Genomic DNA, 21,647 nt, shown 5'->3' with positions numbered 1-21,647 from the left:
TCTTCAGGAAGGCTCTGCATGGACAGTTCATATAGGGCTCATCTAATTGAGGACCAGGGTCTATGGATATAGATTCACAATTCTGCCGTGTCTGGTTGCAGGATTGTGGGGTTCAGTCCATTTTAGCGAGACTGGCCACATGCGAAGTTCAGATGCAGATCTGAAACTTCCCCTTTGTGTGGGAATATGTGGAGATAAGATTTTGATTTGGATCTATTAATATAGAGTAGGATTCTGTCACAGGCTGTACAACAAAGGCAAGAACTCAAGTGGCAAATATTATGAGACATAGACCCAAGGTCCTCATGTTGCGGTTTGATCCGCACCAGCAGACCCTTATGTCTGCACAGAGAGACCATTGAAGACAAAGGAACTCTACATGGGCACAGAGGTTCATATGCACAGAACAGATTACATGGCAGAAGCCTACCTGATGCAGACAGTAACAGATGCAGAGCAAACATTGCTCTCACAGACACCTCTTGCAAGCTCATTGATGTAGGGCTTGCATGTGTGTGTGTGAAGGCAGAATTTAGCTTAGTCTGTTTAAAGCTCCCATCTTGTGAATGAACCAAGAGACTTTGCGTTAATGAATGATACCTTAGTTTGTTTCTCTCACTGACAGGGCTGCTGAACAATTTGTATAGGGGGGGTGCTGAGAGCCATTGAACCAAACTATAAACCCTGTGTATGACAGAAACCACTTAGGGTGTGTGGTAGCACTCCAGCACCCCTAGTTCCAGCACTTGTGCTAACTGATCATAGAATGGGAGGATTCCAGACTTCTCCTTCAATTACTTCAATTCTTACTAGCATTTTCACTCTGGAAGGGGCGTGATTGACCATCTACTACTTATAAACAGGATCAATATATTAAAATCTCTTTAAACTTATTAAACCCAGAAAAATAGAAAACTTCAAGCAGGGGTCTCTGACCTAGCTCTGTATTTCTGACACTTCGTCTGCTACCAGATAAAGGAGCAGGGATCACAGAGGAATACTTCTAGCCAGGCCTTCTGAACAGGAGGGACTCTAAGTTTGTCAGCTACCGTAGCAGCCATTACATCCAACATGTGCCAAGAGTTTTGTTTGTATACAGAGAAAACAAAGGACGTAGAAGTTGGCTACTCTTTTGTACAGTCTGAGCACAGAGAAAGAGAAAGCCGTTGACGTCCAGACAACAGTGCACTTCTCAGACTGACATTTATACAGTGCCTCCAAACTGCTTTGTTATGAGACTCGACATCAGGATTTAACGCTATACTGACTGGCTAATACTGTGGACAAAACTCTAGAATCATAGACACACTTTACTATAAGATCAGACTGTACTACGAGAACAGTTTGAACCTTTCCCCCCCTGAAAATCACACTTCAAACAAACGCACTCCAACAGTTTTCTTCAGACACACGAGCAGGTTAGTCCTTCAGAACAGCTGTCTGTATGTCTCCATCAGGGTAATTAATAGTCATCTTGCACTGGAAAGGAGCTAGTCCAGACATTTCTTACCTTATTCTTTTTATTTTCCTTGTCCCCTTTTCCCCCTGGAGGTTTCCTGATATATATTCTTTTAATCAACCCTCTTATTATTTCTTGTTGCCGTAACAGTCCAAGTGTCTTTTTTGTTGCTGCGGTTGTCTCACTAATCCCTGATCATCTGCAAGACAGCCCATCTGGGTTGACACAGTGTGAGATGAGGCAGACGGGCATTGCCAGCAAAGCTTTCCTACTGCAGCAAGGGCGTTGCTGAAATCAGATGATTTCTAGGACATCTAGCGGGACAAAGCCTTTCTTCTTCCCACAGTAAACTTTGATGAAGCCATCATGTTCCTTTTCAGAAGTCACGCAGATCTGAAGTGAAAGAGGGGGAGATATATTCAAATAAACCCAGTGCTGTGACGAACAGCTGCTTTATTCCATGAGCGAATACTTACTGCATGGGTGAGACTTTGCTGATAAAGCTTGTAAATAGAGCAGTCCTCTTTATATTTCAACTCAGAATGTAAGAAATTTCACTTCCATATATAAAGTGATCAATGGTTTCCTTCTGAAAGGCCAATACACACACACAGTTTTCACGGACATCCGTGGGAGTGCTGTTTTTGATCAAGGGTTTTGAAGCAGGGCCTGTCACTTTGTGTGTTTGTTTAGTGCCTATGACAGTGGGAGCCAATCGTGAGTGAAGCATCTGGACTCTACTAAATGTTAAATAACATATTCTCTGAAGTGATAGTGCTTTTAGATAGATAGCACGGTTTTGGAGGGCCCAGCCTGAGCCCCCTTTCAGATGCCTGCCTTTTACAAATTACTGAGGAACTGCCCTCTAAGAAGCAGGCCTTGTAACGTGTCTTAACTGGGCAACCAACAAACAAAGCCCCCCACATCACTTTCAAAAAATTAAGCCAGCAAGGTACAATGTGGCACTAAGATCCGTACACTTCCAACAAACAAGCTGTTGAAATCAAACAGGGTTCAAAAGTGAGGCATAAAACAGATGTGTTGACTGCAGTGACGTGGAGCACGGAAAGGTCTCTCATAGTCTTACACACACACACCAAATGAACTATCACTCCATGGTGTTGTTTCTGTAGAGGGGAGAATATGCTGCCAGTATTTACAATATTCAGTTATAGTTACTCAGAGGACATGCAACGAATACGTGGCCCTAAAAATGTATCTATCTGCATAATTTTCAGCAACATGATTATTTATGTTACCATAGTACCTAAATGTCTTGTCTCAGATTAAGGGCCAATTCTGGTAGGTGCTGTACACACATATAGGCCCAAATCCTATTTAGGTGCCTAACTCCTAATGGGCATAATTCTTCATGGGTAAAAGAAAATCATAGTCACAGATTCACAAAAGTCTCATTTCATCACCCTCTGCAATAACTGAATAAAAGGTTGGGCTTTCAAAACGTTTTAGCTCCCACTGCTGTCAGTGGTAACACCCTATATGAAACTGTGGCAGATATAGTTTTATAGAGATTAAGGCTACAAGGGAGCATTAGGCCACCTACTCTGGCCTCTTGTATAGAGCAGGCCACTACATTTCATCCAGTTACCATTGTGTTGAACCCAGTAACTGGGATTAGACTAAAGCCTTTTAGTATTTAGACTAAAATGTTTTGTGCCACAGGCAGAACACAGGAGAGAGACTGAGCTGTCACCAATGCCCAAGGTCCCTGCAAAGGTGGAGAAATGATTAGGTAGGATATACCCAAATGATCCTAGCAGCTGATCCATACTCCATGAAAAAAAAATCCTAGGTCCCCGAAAATCTGATTTGTGGGGAAAATTCCTTTCCAACCCTAGAGCTGGTGATCAGTTGGACTCTCAGCCCATGAGCAGGATACACCAGCCAGGCATCTATGAAAGAGCATCTAGCACCTCAGAACACCAGTCAACTCTTTCCAGAGGCCTGTTTCCAGCTGCAGTCAATCCCTGATGCTTCAGAGGAAGGCAAAAACCAATACATCTGGCCAATTGTGCATAAAAATATTCCTTCCTGATCCTTGCAAGCGAGTGCCCATCTGAATAAATTTCTCTTGCAAGCTTGTAAAACTCTAGTCCTGAACTCTGGTACCTTCCAGCTGGCACTATGCCACCCCTTTCCAGTGAAGAGGATGTATCGGGGCAGAAATGGGCATGACCATAGCACACTGTGCTCTGGCAATCTCTTGTCAGACATCAGATCTTAGGAGGCTGCAGCAGCTGCCAGAACTTAGATCACCCCTGAAGGTGCTACAAGTTGTGCAGAGAGCCAAATCAGCTCCTAGCAACTGCAAGGACTGGGAGAATGTAAAGGTGGCTTTAAACTATTTTTTCCTTCCTTCACCTCCCTTGGGTCTTGCATTGCCAATAGCTGACCAGCCTTAAGCATTGGTCTCAAGTTCTAATCCATGCACCTGATGATTCTCATCTTGCTTCAGTGTAAATCAGGAGTAACATGAAGTTGGTGGAGTCAAAGCACTGTAAATAGCCTCTAAATTAATGGAGCCTGAAGCCCCGTATTTCTAACAGCTGTCAGAATAGATTCGGATGCTGCACAGTGCCTCAGCTGTTACACGGAACTAGTGTTGTTGATAAATGCAAACCAATATTGTGGCTATGGGGGAAAGTGTGAGACTACTGCTAGTGGGCACTTACAGCTTGCTGTATCAAACTGGAATCTGGTTAAAATGGCAACTCACTGGCCTGTTCATACATGGGAGGCTGCCATGCTGCCAACACAAGTGAGCAGCTGGGAAGCAACTCCCCAATGAACTAGCAACACAAATAGACACTGAAAAACTGCCTGTGGTTCAGAGGTTAGAACTGGTGTAAGTGACCATTTCTCAAACGATTTCTGAGATAGCAGGTGGTCCTAGCAGAAAACATGTTCTAATATTAGAAAGTTGCTTCCCCATTCTTTGTTTCCATTCTATTTTAAAAAAAAATTGCTGGGATTCGGACTGTTCCCTGAACTTGTCAGCATATTCTGACCCTGAAGAATTCTTGTCCATCACTTTTTCCTTAACAGATGGGCAAGAGGAATGATTAGGAAATGCTCTTTTAAACTGCAGAGTTATTAATATTCTCCAACTCACATGAGTCCTATACTTTGCATTTAGCCATCAGAGAAAAAGGCTCAAGTGGAAAATTCCCATTGTCAAACAGCAACGTTTAGCTTTCCCTGATGTCTCTTATGTTCACCTCAGAATGTCCCCCTGGCACCTGCATGTCTTTGAACAACGTTTCCCATTGCCATGCCATGCCTTGGTTTCCATAGAATAGCAATTTGGATACAAACTCACTACCATTTCTAGTGGGAATTTAGAAAGTTACCGTCTTCGAGGCTGATGCCCTCTATTTATCTGTAAAACTCATGTGGCCGTGTAAGTGGCCCTCTGTTGTTCTGCCAATTCATGTCTATCCTGGCCTGAAAGCACCAACTCTGTGGACCGAAGGAGTATAGTTCAGTCTCTCCGTGCCCATTCATTCCTTTTGCCTCTCGACTGTAACTGCCAGCCAGGCCGCCATTTGTGGTGATGGTTTTTGTGCCCACTAGCTTCCTAGCATTTGGACTGACAGCACCAACTCATTTCACACAGGTCACTAAAGAACGTTCAGATGGTAATGACTACCAATCCAGCCTGGGTTTGAATCACTAACACACTGATGCCAGGCTCCAAAAGTCCATTCTCAATCCTCTGTGCTATCCAGTCAGTCCCTTTCGTACAATAGGGACACAGATTTCATGTTGCCATGACATTAAGACCTTTAGTTCCAGGAATGGCCTGGAGGAGTATCTACCCTCCACCGATCCAAGGCAAGTTATTTTGGCCTAAATTTTCAAACATGATTAGTGTTTTGGGGGAAACCTCAGTTTTGGGTTTCTGAGATACCTTACAGTGGCCTGGTTTTCAGAGCAACTGAACAGAGTTTGCTGAGCAACTATCCAGTGAAAATTAGGTCACTTTACAGTATTTCAGGTTGGGAACTCAAAAACTGTGCCACCTAAAATCACTAGTTACTTTTGAAAATGTAGGCTTATGTATTTTGAGGCTAGGCTCGGTGCATGCTCCATGAGTTTCAGTGTACTTAGGGACAGCAAGGACTAAAGCTGTGTTGGGCCTGAGAGTCTATCCATTATCACGGTTGGGTGCTACAATAGCATGGCTGTACAATATAGCCATGTAGCAGTGTCAAGTTATAAGAGTCACTACAGATGCTAAGTTCTGTAGTTGTATTAAATGCAATGGCTCTTTTCTGGAAGGCTCTTTATGTAAGAGAAGCAATTTACATTGCTGTTTCAATAAATGCATCGATTCTTCTGATTTGTTTTTCAGATTTCTCTTATTACTCCTCTATGATTTGCTGAACTGTACATTATGGAAAATTACAACTCCTCTTTTTGAAGACATCTGCATAGCCAAGAAGCAAAGAGTTGGGTTAAGAACAGAGTGTTAACATTGGTTATGAATTTCTTTGCCACCTTGGACGTTTTGGGTCACAGAAGTTCGACTTTTTTGAAGCACAGGGGACCAGATCATGAGCTCACATAAACTGGTGTAGCTCTATAGATTTCAATGGAACTATTCCAATTTACATGAGCTGAAGATCTGGCTCAAGGCTTTTTTCCAGTGTTCATTTCCTTTGTTTTAAATAGGAAATGAGCGAGAATAAAAACCAGAGGTTCAAACATTAGATTATTCGGAATCCTTTAAAGGCCACTATGGTAAAAATGTTGATTTTATTGTTTTCCAAACATAGATTGTGTAATGATATATATCTAGGTATGTGTCAATAGGCAGACTTTTATTTTTTGAGCAGAGGTTCACTTAAGACCTGTTAACATATAAGGCTAAGTCTCAGAATATGTGTTGTTGAACTAATATGCTGGATTGGACGTTTCAGCCTGGAGAAGGTTTTTCACATCCAGATGAAGGGACCATCTCAAATGGAAATGCTTACACAATCAGCATCATGCAAGAGTTTTGTTTCAAAATCTGAACACCTGCAAAAGTTGGCTAGCTTTGGTTTCAAATTAAAAAATAAGGGGCCGTTCTTACTATCTTGAAATCAATGGCAAAACTCACATTTTTTTCTAGAAGGTAATATCTTTTATTGAACCAACTTCTCTCACCAACAATAACTTAGTCCAATAAAAGATATTACCTCACTCACCTTGTCTCTCTAACATCCTGGGCCCATTGTGGTTACAAAACTCCATACAACGTTTTTTTTTAGTAGGCACAGAACTGAGCTCTATATATAGCAAATTTTCTTCTGAACCAGTTTCAACACGCACAAGTCTGTCACTGAACCCTAACATGAAAAATGTGGATGTCTTTGAAGAATGCTTTTTTCCCCAAGTTGCGTTTCATCTTTCATAATGAATTTTTCAAGAGCTCTTTTGTGAAGCGGAACCCTTACATCATGCAAGAGAGGAAGGAGCAAAACGTGCTGTTTCCCTTCTCCCCCTTAGCAACTGTCTACACAGTCCACAGAAGCAGGCCTCCGAGGCCAGATCAATAGATTCGGGCTAGCTAGGTTCAGCCTTGTCTCTAAAAATAGTGATGTAGACAGCGCTTTGAAGTTGTAGCTTGGAGTGAGGCTCAGGATCTGAAGCCCACCCCAATCCCTAGGTTTCAGAGCTCAAACTCCAGCTCAGGCTGCAGTATCCAAGTGCTGTCTAGACAGCTATTTTTAGAGTGTGAGCAAGAGCCCTATTAGCTTGCAGCTGTTGAGCTGAGAGGCCTGCTTCTGCAGGCTGTTTAGACATACCTTTAGTGTAGTAAAGGTTTGGATGAACCTGAAACTCGAAGTGCTTGAAACCATGTAAAGCAAAGACATAGGCAGACTTGCCCAGGGTGTGTGGGATGCTGAAAACATCTTTGCCTATCTGAAAATAGCCTGTATTTTGGCCTGTCTATGATTATGAATTTTTACTGCTGATTTAATATAGTATTGTGCATACAAAAAATTCCTCTTTTTCTGCACTAAGCACTTTATAATTTGTTAATTCACTTCTTGATGTGCATATGTAACTCCCACTAATGTGGCAGGGAGTTATGTTCAAGCATCAACAGGAGTAGCCTGTAGTATGAAAGCTCTTGGTGACAAGCACTGTATTAGAAAATGAGCAGCTCACATTAAATTCAATGGGCCAGCTCTCTGTTGGTGTAACTACACTAACTTTATTGTCACAAATGCTTTTAGCATGACTTCTGTGCCAGCACAGAATTTGACCCAGTGAATTGACATCCATATAAAACGAGGAGAATCTTTGCTAATATAATTACATTCATTTGTTAAATAAATGTTATGTACTTTTTCTAGCTAAAGGGAAGCCTGAGCTCTGTGTTTGGGGCTGAAGAACCTCCTCTCGTCCTTCAAAAGCTAGTCTGGCACAAGTGGTGAACCTGTGTATGGTATTGTGCATTGGCCTCACTTGTGTCCAAAGATGAAAAATGTTAAGTATTTTCCAAAAAATGTATCAAAAGGAATGAAATGTTTTCATGTCATTCAAAATTTTCCACCGAAATTTTTGGTTTTTTTGATTAGACAAATCTCTCCAAATGGCTCTTTAATGTTTTGCATTTTTCCTCCCTTTTTGCCTTTCCCTTTTTCTATCTACAGTGGCAAAACAGAATAAAGGAATGGAGAGAAAGTGAGAAATATTAAAACAAAATAATAATAATAATTGGTTTTTGAAAAGTAAACAATGTTTTTAAGAAAAATGTTAGCAAAAACTAAAATTTTCCTCACAAAAAATTGTATATTGCCCTTTTTTTTTTTTACAAAAAAGTTCAATGATCCAGACTTGTACCAGGTAACTACAGCTCTGTGTGGGGCTCAGACCACCTCAGGCGGTGTTCCAGAGTGGGATTCATGGAGGAATTAGGACTGAATGATGTTTGTGGAAGTTGTGCAAGGTGCCGTGGAGGTTCCTTGCACTTCCCCTCCTGCATCTCTCTGCCGTGGCTGGTTATAATTTGACCCCCCACATTTATTCCTTCATTAGATTTTGCTCTCAGTCTCTACACCTTTTCTCACATCTCTCTGCATTTACCCATTCAACTCTGTCTGATCTCTGTACTTTATTTTTCACTGAACATGTTTTATCCCTCTTCACTCCTTTTACCCCAGTCTTTCCAAAGAAGAAAAGAGAACCCCATAGCATTCAAGATGAACTTCAATGACTGCATGGTTTCAGAATTAAACTAGACAAGTTTGCTTGCCTTTACTAAAAGGAAATTAAGGGGTTGAGAGACAGGATGAATTAGTCCACCTCTATTCATCTCAGATATTGAACTGAAACAATGAGCTGCTCCGATGATAGCTCCAATACAATCCTATTATGAAAGAAGGACAACAGGATGGTCTGGTGTTTAAAGACAAGTGTCAGACTTTATATCTGACCATTTGGAAATTATAATCCAATGGGAAATGATACAAGAAAATTGGCCCATAGCATTTACAATGGTAATCATATTTACTGACAGGATATTGTGTGTTTAACATTATAATCTGACTTAATCGCACAAATCATCTGTCAATCTACCTTCATGTTGACCCATCAAATTCACAGGGCTAGATTCTCCACTCCCTTCCCCCTTACCTAGTGATTTACACCAGTGCAAAGTGGAATAAATTCCTACTATCCTGATTTTTCCATCCTTTTGCACATATGTAAATAACCACACAAGGTGCAGGATAGTGGAAAATCAGGCCCATAATGAAGAAATTTGCACTAATTTACTGTGATGGTAAAAAACTTTAAGCAGATTCTCTCACTTTACCAGTTTCAGTGCTGCCTAATGTACTTGCTGCAGGAGGATAGTCAAAATATATTCTGAGTATTGCTCTTGCAATGTCTTCTTTACAGGGATGATGTTGCCACAGAATGTTAGTACTTAGACATTCTTCTGTATCAAAGGGGTGAAAAATCCCTACCCACCATCAAACTGAAGTGTTAAGAAACATCACAAGCAAATGCAACATTAAAGAAACATTAGGGGCCAAATTCTACACTGATTTAGACTCCCCCATTCAACCGCATTAAGATCAGTAGCCTTGCAGAGAGTGCAAGTAGCACAGAATTTCATCCCTAGGAATATGAGATGTGACGCAAATCGCCAAAGGAAAGAAAAAGCCCCCACTGAAATTCAACTTGAATGCTATGGGGTTGTCTTTCTGCTTAAGAGAGGCTAGGGAAAAGGAGTGAAGAGGGAGAAAACATGTTCAGTGAAAAATAGAGCACAGAGATCAGGCGGAGTTCAAGAGAGTGCAAGTAAGCACAGAATTTGGCCCCTAGGAATATGAGATGTGATGCAAATCGCCAAAGGAAAGAAAAAGCCCCACGAAGAGGGGAAAATAATTAGTTCTAACAGGATGCATTGAGAAAGAGTTCAAGCTGATGTCCCTTTGTATCCAAGAACCTAGGCTTTGTTTTCTCTTTTAGTTGTTCGTTTCCTTAATTATGTTACTGTGTTTATGTCACAGTGTTGATGTTCTTTTAATGGAGATTTTAGGCCAAATTTTGCTTTCATTTACACCAGTGCAACCCTATAGAAGCCCTCCATTGACTTCAACTGGATCCATTCAGTGTTCGGGAAAAATAGTTATAAAATCAAATTTAAAAAAAGAACACAACAAAGGCATATCCTCAAATGAAAGATATGCCCATCATTGTGTGTGTAAAAATATTAAAATAGAGGCGTTGATAAAAGACCTTCAAAGTGAATAGTTTGTGAGAGTCCAAACTGATACACAGCGAAAAATACTATACAGTGGTGGTTTTTAATTAAAAAAAAAATCAGTGTGTAGGAATGAGGAGGGCGAGGTGGCACAAGGAGTTATGGAATGATTAAAGCATTGGAAAAGGATAATTAAAAGATATTTTAAGGATGCTCAATGTTGCCTTAACTTTGCTCCCTTTGATAAGTCATTGGGAATTGGCATCAATGGGAGCAAGGTACGGTCCAATTCAAATCACTTTTGAAAATCCCATTCTGAATGATTTGGAAGCCACTAGTTGTTCACATATTACCCCATGTAACAGCATTCCCATCACTGTTACCCTCAGCATCCCCTTCCCCCTTATTGTCTGTTAAAGACATTTGTTGAGTGCTGTCTTAAATTAAGCCCCAGTTCTAAAACAAACTTACGTATGTGCTTAACTTTATGCATTGTGTGTTGTCCTCTTTGGAGTCAATAGGACAACTCACAGGGTGTAAATTAACCATGTCCACAAATCTTGGTGCGATTGAGGATTTAGACCATAAACTCTTTGAGGCATAGACTGTCTTCCCATGTGTTTGCTAGAGCTGGTCAGAATTTTCTGAGAAAACCATCTTTAATAGAAAATGTTGATTTGTTAAAACTGAAACTGTTTGCAGGAAAGGGTTGGTTTTGATGAATCTCCTGATTCAAAACGTTTTTGGAAAAAAAAAGTTTTGAAACCATTGAAACATTTTGTTTTGAAATATTCAAAACAAAAAGTTTCATTTTCTGGTTCAAAATGACTTTGTTTTGAAATTTTAGTTAGTTTATAATAAATAAAGGTTAAAAAAGGCCAATATAAACTAAACGTATCAAAATTACTGAAAAGAAACATTGAGATCGACCTGATCTGAAATTTTTTTCAGATGATCTGTTCATGAAAATATTTGAGATTTTGACTTTTCATTCCAATTTGGCACGTGAAGAAATTTCAAAGTCTTGAAAACTCTCAGTGGATGAGAAAACAGCTTTCTATCCAGCTCTAGTGTACATACAATGAGGCCATGATTGTGGCTGGGCACTAGGTATTACCACAATACAAATAATAATTACTGAAAAAAATACTATGTGGTGTGAAAGAGTCTGCTCATGGTTTCTTTGCACACCCAAAGCTTCTAATGAAATCAAGCAGATTATTGGGTTCACAGATTACAGGTACACAAGGAATGTAATGCACAGTAAATAGTGTACTTCACTTACCTGGTTCTCTTTCAGAGTAATCTGTCCCTGCTCCTTGCATCCGATAAATGTTCTGATGCACTTGAAAATTTTTTCATCTTGTTGCACTCGCTGAACAAAATTAGCGGGAAAAAATCCTATTCTGTCCTCAATTCTCCCCTATGGAGCAAGCACATTGACAAAAGAATGACCTTCATACTAATTATAAATACCATTAATTTATTTTTTTAAGGATATAGAGATTTTGGCTCGTACCTTCCACCAGTCTTCATTAGAGTCCTCAAGCAGTGTGATCATATCACCTGGTCTATAATAAGAAAAAACAGATGTAGGGAATTTTGATTAAAATGTGTCTTAATTGTAACACTACATCAATATTCACAGTGAAATGCTACTATAAAGGTAGCCCAACCTTGGTCATTATATCTGATTAATCACTACATGTGGATCCATGAAGCAACGAGAACTTCCTAAGTCAGATACAAGCACAGAAGCAAAATCTCCATATTCGAGGTGAGAATGGGTCAAACTCTGCTCTCAGTAATACAAGTGAAAAACCCATTGATGCTAAGGTGGTTGGACCATTGTACTGGTTGTAAAATTTGTCCCATTGAGTTCTCCTGTGCATTTTGGTACCAAGGCAACAGGTCCTGAATGGCTCTGTTGATACTCCAACAAGTTGTAACACTTTTTTCCTGCAGCTGAGTGGGAACAAACACCTTAAGATGCAGAATGAAGTCGATGGAGCTGGGCTGATACATACCAGGAGATGATTTGGACCTGTCTCTCTTTTACATTGGCTCATGTTAGAGGCAGTTTGGCAGAGCCTAATGCCAGGGAGAACACCCAGAGGGATTTTGTCTCACAAGGATAATCTCTGGCCCAGCAACGCGATGCATGAAGTGGGAGAGTGTATGTATGTGACATCATTCCATAGAATGGTGCTGTCTTCTCCCTTCTGCGTTCTGGCCAGTGAGCCATGGACTGATGAGGGTTGCATTAGGTGGATGGTGGAGGACACATGGCCATGACCTCCATTTTCCCCCCATCTCCTTTGGTGTGATTTGCACCCATAGGACTAAAAGGGAGGAGTTTGTGTGCTCCCTTGAGTGGAAGAATTACTATTGTGCCTGGCTAATACGTAGCAGGCACTTGGCAGAGAGAAGGCTTGTTCAACCCTCCCCTAACTTCATCCATCGTAGGGTCAGACACAATATGGCCCTAAGGTTTGATCCACACAGCATCTGGGTCCTACTCCCACTCAAATCAATGGAAGTTTTGCTATTGACTTCAACAGAAGCAATAAAGGATATATTAAACCAAATTTCACAGTACCTCAGCAATTAAAACCTGACATCCCATTTACACAATCCCCTCCCCTCCTCTCTATGGAAAGATCTCTGTAATAAGATGACAGCTCCCAAGTGATGTATTTTTGCTTCCAATTTAGTCTGAAACTGCTTAAAAATACATTTGTAACCATGTTTACATGAAGGCATTAAATATTGTTGGGACACAGAATCTTACCCACCATATTCTCATGCTGTTACTGCTAAAGGAAGGCAGCAGGAAAACAGTTTTATTTAATTGACAAATGTAATTAATCTTCAGGGATGTAACTCTACCCAGAAATGTCTTTTTGATTCAACCGGGACATATTTACCTTCATAATGCGTAGAGTCATGATGTAATTGCTAAGTATCATAATCCATCTGACTAGTTCCTACCTAGGGCTGGGAGGATAATTCAGCCAGAAATATTAACCTGCTCAAACTGGCCATATTTGGGTCTGCTGGGCTCATCCCTAATACTGTAGCTTTAGTTTGGCAGATATCTGAAGACCCACTTCAAGACACTGCATCAAGTTGTTACACAAACATCACACACTGTGCTGTTGGAAGTAAAATGCGCCCACTTCCCAATGTGACCAGCTCCAAAGAGATCTTTCCTGCTTGGTGTGAGCCTTTCTTGGGGTCATGCGGATTTTGAATTCTACTGAAATTAATGGGCAGTAGCTGAACCCTAATTTCTCCAGCTTTCCCCACATCTTATCTTGAATTCATTGTACAATTGTGATGGCAGCTCAGAACCAGAGAGCTTCCCATCTGACTGGACTGGACAGTGTGCTCCAGTGACAGAGCACCACACCTGGGTTTGATTCCTGGTTATGCCACTTAGAAGCCACACTAACTCCCATTAAAGTCTAGGGACTGAGTCATTAATTTCTCTGTCTCCATTTTCCTCTTCATCCAACGGGGATTATAATAATTTATAAAGTGCTTTTTAAAAAGGGGCAGCTTTTTAAAGGTATTTAGGCATCTAAAGATGCACACAGGTGCCTAGTGGAATTTTCAAAAGCACCTAGGTATGAAATGAATTAAAATGAAATGAAAATGAAACTCGTAGTGACCAGTGTGAATCCAGCCCAGGTCAGTGGGTGACCAAACAGCATTGCTATCTGGTCTCTACTCTGGTCTTTTGGTCACACAACAAAACCCACCATCATAACAAGTGGTGCTGATCGGAAACGTATCTGGCATCTCAACAGAGAAGGCAAGTCAGTCCAAAGCAGTTCTAGTTTATAAGCCTTCAGGGTGGACTGCAAGGCACGTTTTTACACCGTGTCGTGTGGGAGGACTCTGGCAGGGGACGTTAAGATCTTAAGTATGTTTTCAGTGGCTAGGTTATTGCATGTGATTGAGTTACATTGCATTTTAAGTTAGCGCTCCTTCTTAATCGAATGAGTGAAGTGCATAAACCAAAATAAATCAACAATGCAAAAGGGGAATCCAACATGCAGAGTGGTTAGATGTTGGGGCTCTGGATTCCTACCAAATGTCATGCTGCATGTGGCTATTTTCTATCCAGTTATCACACCTGAAACAAAGCAACAATGGAAAAATGCCAGCCACGAAAAACAATAGCTCTGTCTTGAGCACGAAGAAGGCACAGCTGAGAACTGGGAAACAGAGAGATGCTGAATGGTGGGACTTCTCTTGAGTGACTTTGTAAGTTTATTTTATTTAAGTCAGCACTCTACTCTTTTGTTCTTGGGCAAATCATGAAGAGAGCTGACATGTTTTGTGAACTGTGCCCAAAGCAGACAGCACTCATAGAGCTTATTAAAGTCCCTGCAACAAACCACTCACTGTGAACCTGCATCAAATCCCACTGAAGTCAATGGAAATTCCCTTTGACTTCAGCGGGGCTTTGGAATAGGCTCTGTGAGAGTGGACAACGCAGCACGAGTGCTGGGTTACAGTAAAAAGTGATAAAGAGAAGATATTTGAACTAGATGATTTTGTAATTCAAACCAACTTTCCATGTATTGTACATTCACCATCTTGAGATCCTCATCGTTCTCTTTTTCTGAGACATAAACTCGGGGGTGGGGAGGGGAGGAGGAAGCAATCAGTTAAATAACACTGGTTAAACTTCCAACATTGTCACTAGAGCTGGTCAGAAAATGGGATTCTTTTTCCTGTGGAAATTTTTTATTTTTTGTCAAAATCCCTCAAATTTAAAACCTGATATTTTTTCAGTTTTTGGTTGGTAAAAACTGAAAATATTTGGTCAAAACAAAACAAACTTTCTTGTTTTCTGATTTAAAAAAAATCAAAAACTTCAAGGAAAGCAGACACTTTCCACAAAAATATTTATTTAATCGAAAATCCAATTTTCTATCAAAAATTTTTGACAGAAAAATTTCAATCATCCCAAAAGAGACTTTGTCATTCAGCTGCCTAAGTGTCCTTAAAAGTCATTGAATGGGACTTACGGCATAATTTTCAAAAGTGCCTAAGTCACTGGACTTCAGCTCGTAAGTGATTTTAAAATTTTACCCATTATTGTCTTTGTAAAAACTTGTCCCCAACTCTGTATCATTTTCATAAGTGGAAAGAGGGAAAGGGTACATAATTAAATAGCTGTAAGACCATGTTTATATAAGTAATATAATGGAAATAAGCATAGCAACAACAACAACAAAAAAAGAATTAAAAGTACAACACTAATTTGAGTCTCCCCTATTCTCAGTTTTCATGAGTCAAATCAGTAAGTAAATATGTCAGCACTTTACCTCATCTCCAAGTCTTCATTCTCTTGTGGTACAAATTTGTACAAGGCCACATAGGTGTTCATTTGTAATGTGTCTTTATAAAGAGGTTCCTTTAAGGGGGGAAAAAAAAACAGATAAGAGAAACTGTAAGTTTCCGGCTGCCAGAATTGCTATGCTCTGCGTAGAGTTGAGCCTGAGGTGAAATATTTGGCTCCAGATCTGAACTTTATTAAAAGTTGGGGCCTTTCAATACAGGATTTTGGTTCATCCCATTACAGACAGAGGGACAAGATTGCACAACTGTCTCTCAGTCAAATAAATGTTTACATTTTAAGAAGGTATTAAAGGATAAACAGGACTTCTGAAGTTTGCAATAACTACGCTACAGAACCACAGGTTCAAGTTCTGGCAGAGCTGACTCGGCCCTTCATCCTCCAGAAGCAGATAAAACGAGGTTTGCACAGTTTACTATTTGTGTGTCTTTTGGGTGAGTTCTTAAAAAAAAAAAAAAAAAAAAAAAAAAAGGTGCTCACTGCTGTATGTTAAGGGCTGCGTGCTGTGTGCCCAGCAGTGTATTACTGTCATTATATAGCATTATAGAAATATAGGGCTAGAAGGGACCTCGAGAAGTCATCATGTCCAGTCCCTGGCACTGAGGGAGGACCAAGTAAACCTTAACTGTCTCTTACAGGTGTTTGTCCAACTTGTTCTAAAAAATCTCCAATGATGGGGATTCCACAACCACACCCAGAAGAATAGGAAGTTTTTCCTAATAGTTAACCTAAAGCTCCCATGCTTCAGATTAAGCCCATTACTTCCTATCGTCCCTTTAAAAGACATGGAGAACAACTGATCACAGTCCCTTTTATAACAGCCTTTAACATATTTGACTATTATCTGGGCCCCCATCAGTCTTCTTTTCTCAAGATTAAACACCCCCAGTTTTTTTAACCTTTTGTCATAGATCAGGTTTTCTGTACTTCTTTGATTTTTGTTACTCTCCTCTGAATGCTCTCCAATTTGTAAATTGTCCACATCTTTCTTAAGGTGTTGTGCTCAGAACGGGACAGCGTACTCAGCTGAGGCCTCACCAGCGCTGAGTAAAGCAGGATAATTACCTCCTGTGTCTTACATACAACACTCCTGTTAATGATATAAGCCTGTTGCACAACCGCCTCCCATCATAGACTCATATTCAAAACTGCAAAAAAGACACAGATCCTTTTCAAATTATGTCAGACTCTGGATTGTGCAGTGTCATTTTTATGCTGTCACAGCTGTAAGATTGCTCCATTGTAATCACATTCACATTGCTCTGGCTCACGTGTTATATCTGGAGAGTCAGCGGCAGTCAATGGGAGTTATGCAAGCTACGCAGAGTAGCTTGCGTAACTCCCATCGACTGTTGTGTTTCCCTTCTGAGCACCATCTTGACTGCACTGCACTGACGGGAACTGTGTTCCCATCGACGCAGCACTACGCCACTTAAGGGGGTGGTTACCAGTGTTGACTTCCTGATCGATTGAGCGGGTCTACACTGACGCTCAATTGATCCAGAAAGATCGATCTGACGGTGGCCACTTTGCCACCGTCAGTATAGACATACCCATAACGTTTGTGTTCACCATGCCAATTAATACTGCTCAGCCATGTTCTTTTCTGTAAAAATAATCCTCTTCAAATCAATTAACATTTTCACTATACTTTCACTAAATCTTTGCCCATACCAGCGTGCTTATCGTCTTGGATTCTTCTGCAAAGTCTGCTGTGCCATTTTCTGAGTAGGTAAACACTGAAATAAAACAAAACACATAACATTTTGTAGGAACAGCTGGAGGCCATTCACCTCATGATGTCTGCCTTTTTATATATTATATTCTTAATAAAAGAAGGACATTATTGAGAGAGGTAGTGAAAAATTGGAAAGGGAGGATCAGGAGAGAGATATGTATATACGTGTGTGTGTGTGTGTGTATATATCTCCTAATCCTCCCTTTCTAATGTTTTAACTACTTCTCTCAAAAATGTCCTTTTATTAATCAGTCATTTGTATTGCAGTTGCACTTATAGGCCACATCAAGTCATGGAGTCCATTGTGCTACACATTGTACAAACAAGTAGTACAAGACAGTCCTTGCTTGAAGAAGTTATCATCAAAACCCATAAAATAACTGGTGGGAAGGGAAAAGGTCATGAAGCAATTCAGTGGTGGAACTGGAAATACAGCCCAGGTCTCCTGACACCCAGGCCAATGAGATTCTGGCAGCCTTACTCACACAAAGTAGCACATCACTTTGTGTGTAATTCCACTGAAATCAGTAGGTCTACATAAGGAGTGAGGTCCCACTCAGGGTTAACAAGGGTATCAGAATTTAGCTGAATCTACTGCAATTGTTTCATAAGCTGATTTATGCAGCACCTTTGCTTCAGTTGCCTTCCTTGCTAACATCAATTGCTTTATTACACTGACTGTGTTCCTTCTTCACTCTCTAATTTTTAAAGCATGGTGTCCCTTACTTTTGAGCAAAGCTGAGACATGGTTTTAGTAGATGGAATCCATCAACTGTTATGGGACTAAGTGCCTTTTAGAAAAGTTGAGTCCTGTTGTTGTTAGAAAATATGAAATAAAAGTCAGAAGTCTCCAAAAGCAGTTATATTGTTATTGGTATTTTGTAAACCAATTATTAGTGATTGGTCTGTGTGTTTTTGTTTTCCTTCTCTGTGATTTAGTTTAATACTTTCAGAATAACAAAAGCCAGGAAGCCAGTGCACTCCTACCTCCCCAGTGGTGTTTCATAGTGTAAAATGAAAGCCAGATAAGAGTCTTGGAATTTAAGGGAAAGGTTCAACAAGCCTGTGGTAGTAAACCTCCCACTGTGAGAGTGAGTTGTATTTCTAGGTACTCAGAAAACTAAGTGTTAATTGTTGGAGTATAGGGAAGAGGGATGAATTGGCAGGTGAACAGGAAAGAGAGAGACAGACAGTAAGTACACATACACAAAGTTCAATGAACCTTGAACACAAACTGCATAGCAATGGTGCAAATGCCACCTTGTGATCTTGCCTCTGCTGCACCTAACTGGAAAATGCCAAAGTTCTGTTTAGTTTACACAGAGTTCTTCAGTTCTGGAGAAGAGCTCTGCGTAAGTTCAAAAGCTTGTGTCTCTCTCAAGCAAAAGTTGGTCCACTAACAGTTATTACCTCACCCACCTTGTCTAGACTTATGCTATTCATAATATGAAAAGGCTTTACAAAATTTCAGCGTGCATTTCTGACCTGAAAAGTATATAGCTGCCTTGTTCATCAGATCAGCTACCTCTGGGTATTCAGGGTAATTTCTGATTTCTTCATTGACAAAAATAAAATCTTACTAAAATTTTTACTCTGCTTAGCAATACAGAATTAACTGAGCTAAGCAAGCATAAGCTGAATTCTATTCCTTGTACATTGACAGAACTGTATACTAAATGTATTCCTTTCCGGAGATTGTTTCCTACACCTGAATCAGAAACATCTACACAATTTCACTGATGGCAATGGGATTGCACAGGTGTCTTTTACAAAATAATTTGGCCTGCAGAACTTTTATTACTGGTAATGATGCATGTAAAGAAATGAGATCAATTGACTTTGAGTTTACAGAGTTGGCAGTTAGAAAATACATCTTTTTATGTGTAAACTGAGCACATTTGACACTGTGCGTGCATTAGCATAGTAGAGAATCAATTTTCCTTTGAAAATATTGCAATGAATCTATAGAAGAGAATAAACTAGTCCATGTTTACTGTGCCTTCTAGACTTCTGCATACTGATGCATTGCTGGTTTACTCCACCTTTAGGGTGTAGTAACACGATTTAGAATCACTTGAGTTATGCCAGTGTAAAGCTGGAGCAATGCAGTGGCGAATAACGCCCAAAAATATTTTATATTAGTTCATTTAACTTTCAATCTCTGTTCGGCTCATGCCTACTGCATATTACTGGGAGACACATAAAGCTAAAGGCCAAAGCAACTATATGTTCCATCTCTACACAAAGCAGAAATCCATCTGTTTGCCCTTGCAGCAGCAGGAAAACCACGCAGGGACTCTGACAGCATGAAAAGGGTCTTACCATTTCCATGATCTGTGCAAACAACACAGGCAGTTTATTAAAAACTACCAAGAGGAAATATGTGGAGCAATTGCTGCATAATTTATACACGGGGGCCTCTGAAGGATGGATCGTAAAAAGAAAGCCAATGCTGATCAAAGGAATCATTAATGTGCTGAGGAAGTTATTTGGAGGTTTGACACATGCTGAGTTCTTTAAACTGATCTCTTTGAGCAAGTTTCTCGATGCCTCTAAGTCATGCAGATCCCATAGAAAAGTTTCTTACAGGCTCAAAAATAAAGGAGGTGTGTGATGAAAAAGAAGCGATCTGAAAAACCCAGGGGCAAAATGAAACTCAGGGAGATTGGATTCTTAACCATTGGCCGGGTTGGGTTATGGTTTCAAGCGCTCAAGTGAGATGGAGAATCCCAACAAGACATCAGGTGGAGGTGGGTGCCACTGATAGGTGGGCCACATGCTGAGAGGGAGGAAAAGGACAACACAGAGATGTGAAATGAAAGGGTCAGAATGAGTGGCGGGGAGGAGTGTGGGAAGGAGGTAAAATGTGGTGGGGGTGAGGGAAAGGACAACTACAGTTGACACATGACCACTATAAAAATTACCAACCATATGCCAAGACCAATGGAGGATCTGCACTGGGGAGGAGGTGGATTTAGGGGTCCAAAGAAGGGAGGCCTATTCACTGTGGCTTGTGTTTGCCTGGGATCCAGCCTGCGTGCCCCTGTGTGCAGTTTGGGAATATTAATTCTTTTTGGTGGTATTGGTGAGCCTCTGTACAATTAACAGCTCCACTCCAGGCCTAGAGCTTTATTGGGTGCCCCAAAATTCTTCCTATGCACAATCCTTGTGTCACCAAGACTGAACTGGCGCACAATGGACACTGCAGTTTTGCTAGTCGGTGTTCCAAGCTCCTGGCTAAGTCTCCATCACTGCACCCACAAAAGTCTTCATCACTGGGCTGCCTGTGATGGAGTTACCTGATAACAGTTACAATAGCATAGGAACATGACATTCAGATTCCAAAAGAGGACAAAGGGTTTGGACTATTAGTGTTATTATTTATGATTTGTACTACAATAGCATCAAAAGGCCACTACTGAGATAAAGACCCATTGTAATGGGCACTGTAAGAATAACAGACAGTCCCTGTCCTGTGAGCATATAGTCTAAGTAGACAAGGCAGACAAAAGGGTGGGAGGAAAGGAAGTATTATCATCCCCATTTTACAGATGGGAAATTGAGGCCCACAGACATTAAATGATCAGCCTAAGGTCTCACACACACAGGAAGTCTGTGGGACTGAATTGAGATGTCCTGAGTCCCTGTCTACTGCCAAATAAATTTGGTCACAGTGGGTACGGAAAATCAGTCCCCCTAGACCACTAGGAGCCAAGTAAATAAGCAACACTAGTAAAAAGACCTCCTCAGACTCCTGCTCCCAACCTGTTGGCTAAACCTCGCCCCCCAACTTGAAAAATGAATAACCCCCCTTGAAGACTAAGAAAAGAATTTGGCCACATTGGGCCAAATTCATCTCTCATCCCACGCCACTTGTGTGGGCTAAGGTAGTGGAATAATTACACCACTCATTTAGAAGAATATTTTTGTGTATCTGAAAATACTACATGGTCCAGAACTTACCACTGTTGCTGCGTTTCCTGTTTATATCAATCATGCTTCCTGAACCATCCGCTTCCTCAGGAACTTCTGCCAGGTCTGAAGTCTATGAGGGAAAAGAAAGTTAATGGGACTGAATAAAGAAGAAAAGGGAATAATGAGGTGAAATAAAATCACACAAGAGAATTAAGTGAAATCAGCAGCTTGGTGTTGTGAGATGAAGTCAACATGAAGAGATTTACTGATAACATGATATCCAACGGGGCAATTCAGATAGTTAATGGGAAGCAGCAGGAAACCCAGCTGAACACCAGATCTAGTGTATAACAGGTTTCTGCACAGCAGATGAAGTTGGAGTGCAAAGTTACTAAAAAGTTGTTGGTATCTGTACAGAGTAGCTGTTTTTGGT

General features: G+C 40.6%; 1 protein-coding gene across 1 annotated transcript in view; it reads right to left on the bottom strand.

The window, feature by feature from the left end:
* Positions 1–1,116: 1,116 nt before the first annotated feature.
* STAC (SH3 and cysteine rich domain) overlaps positions 1,117–21,647 on the bottom strand; it is a 100,551-nt gene continuing 80,020 nt past the window's right edge. The window contains exons 6-11 of the mRNA XM_067560845.1: positions 21,263–21,344; positions 17,236–17,300; positions 15,530–15,618; positions 11,707–11,758; positions 11,473–11,610; positions 1,117–1,852 (exon numbers count right to left, since the gene is read on the bottom strand). Of these exons, the coding sequence (XP_067416946.1) occupies positions 1,754–1,852; positions 11,473–11,610; positions 11,707–11,758; positions 15,530–15,618; positions 17,236–17,300; positions 21,263–21,344 (525 nt within the window). The 3' untranslated portion in view covers positions 1,117–1,753. The remainder of the gene's footprint in view (positions 1,853–11,472; positions 11,611–11,706; positions 11,759–15,529; positions 15,619–17,235; positions 17,301–21,262; positions 21,345–21,647) is intronic.

The sequence above is a fragment of the Emydura macquarii genome, unplaced genomic scaffold (assembly GCF_026122565.2).
Source record: "Emydura macquarii macquarii isolate MOO-44397 ecotype Brisbane River unplaced genomic scaffold, CSIRO-AGI_Emac_v2 contig_2321, whole genome shotgun sequence".
NCBI lineage: Eukaryota > Metazoa > Chordata > Testudines > Chelidae > Emydura > Emydura macquarii.
The sequence above is the reverse complement of the archived record's forward strand: the minus strand, read 5'-3'. Positions and strand labels throughout refer to the sequence as shown.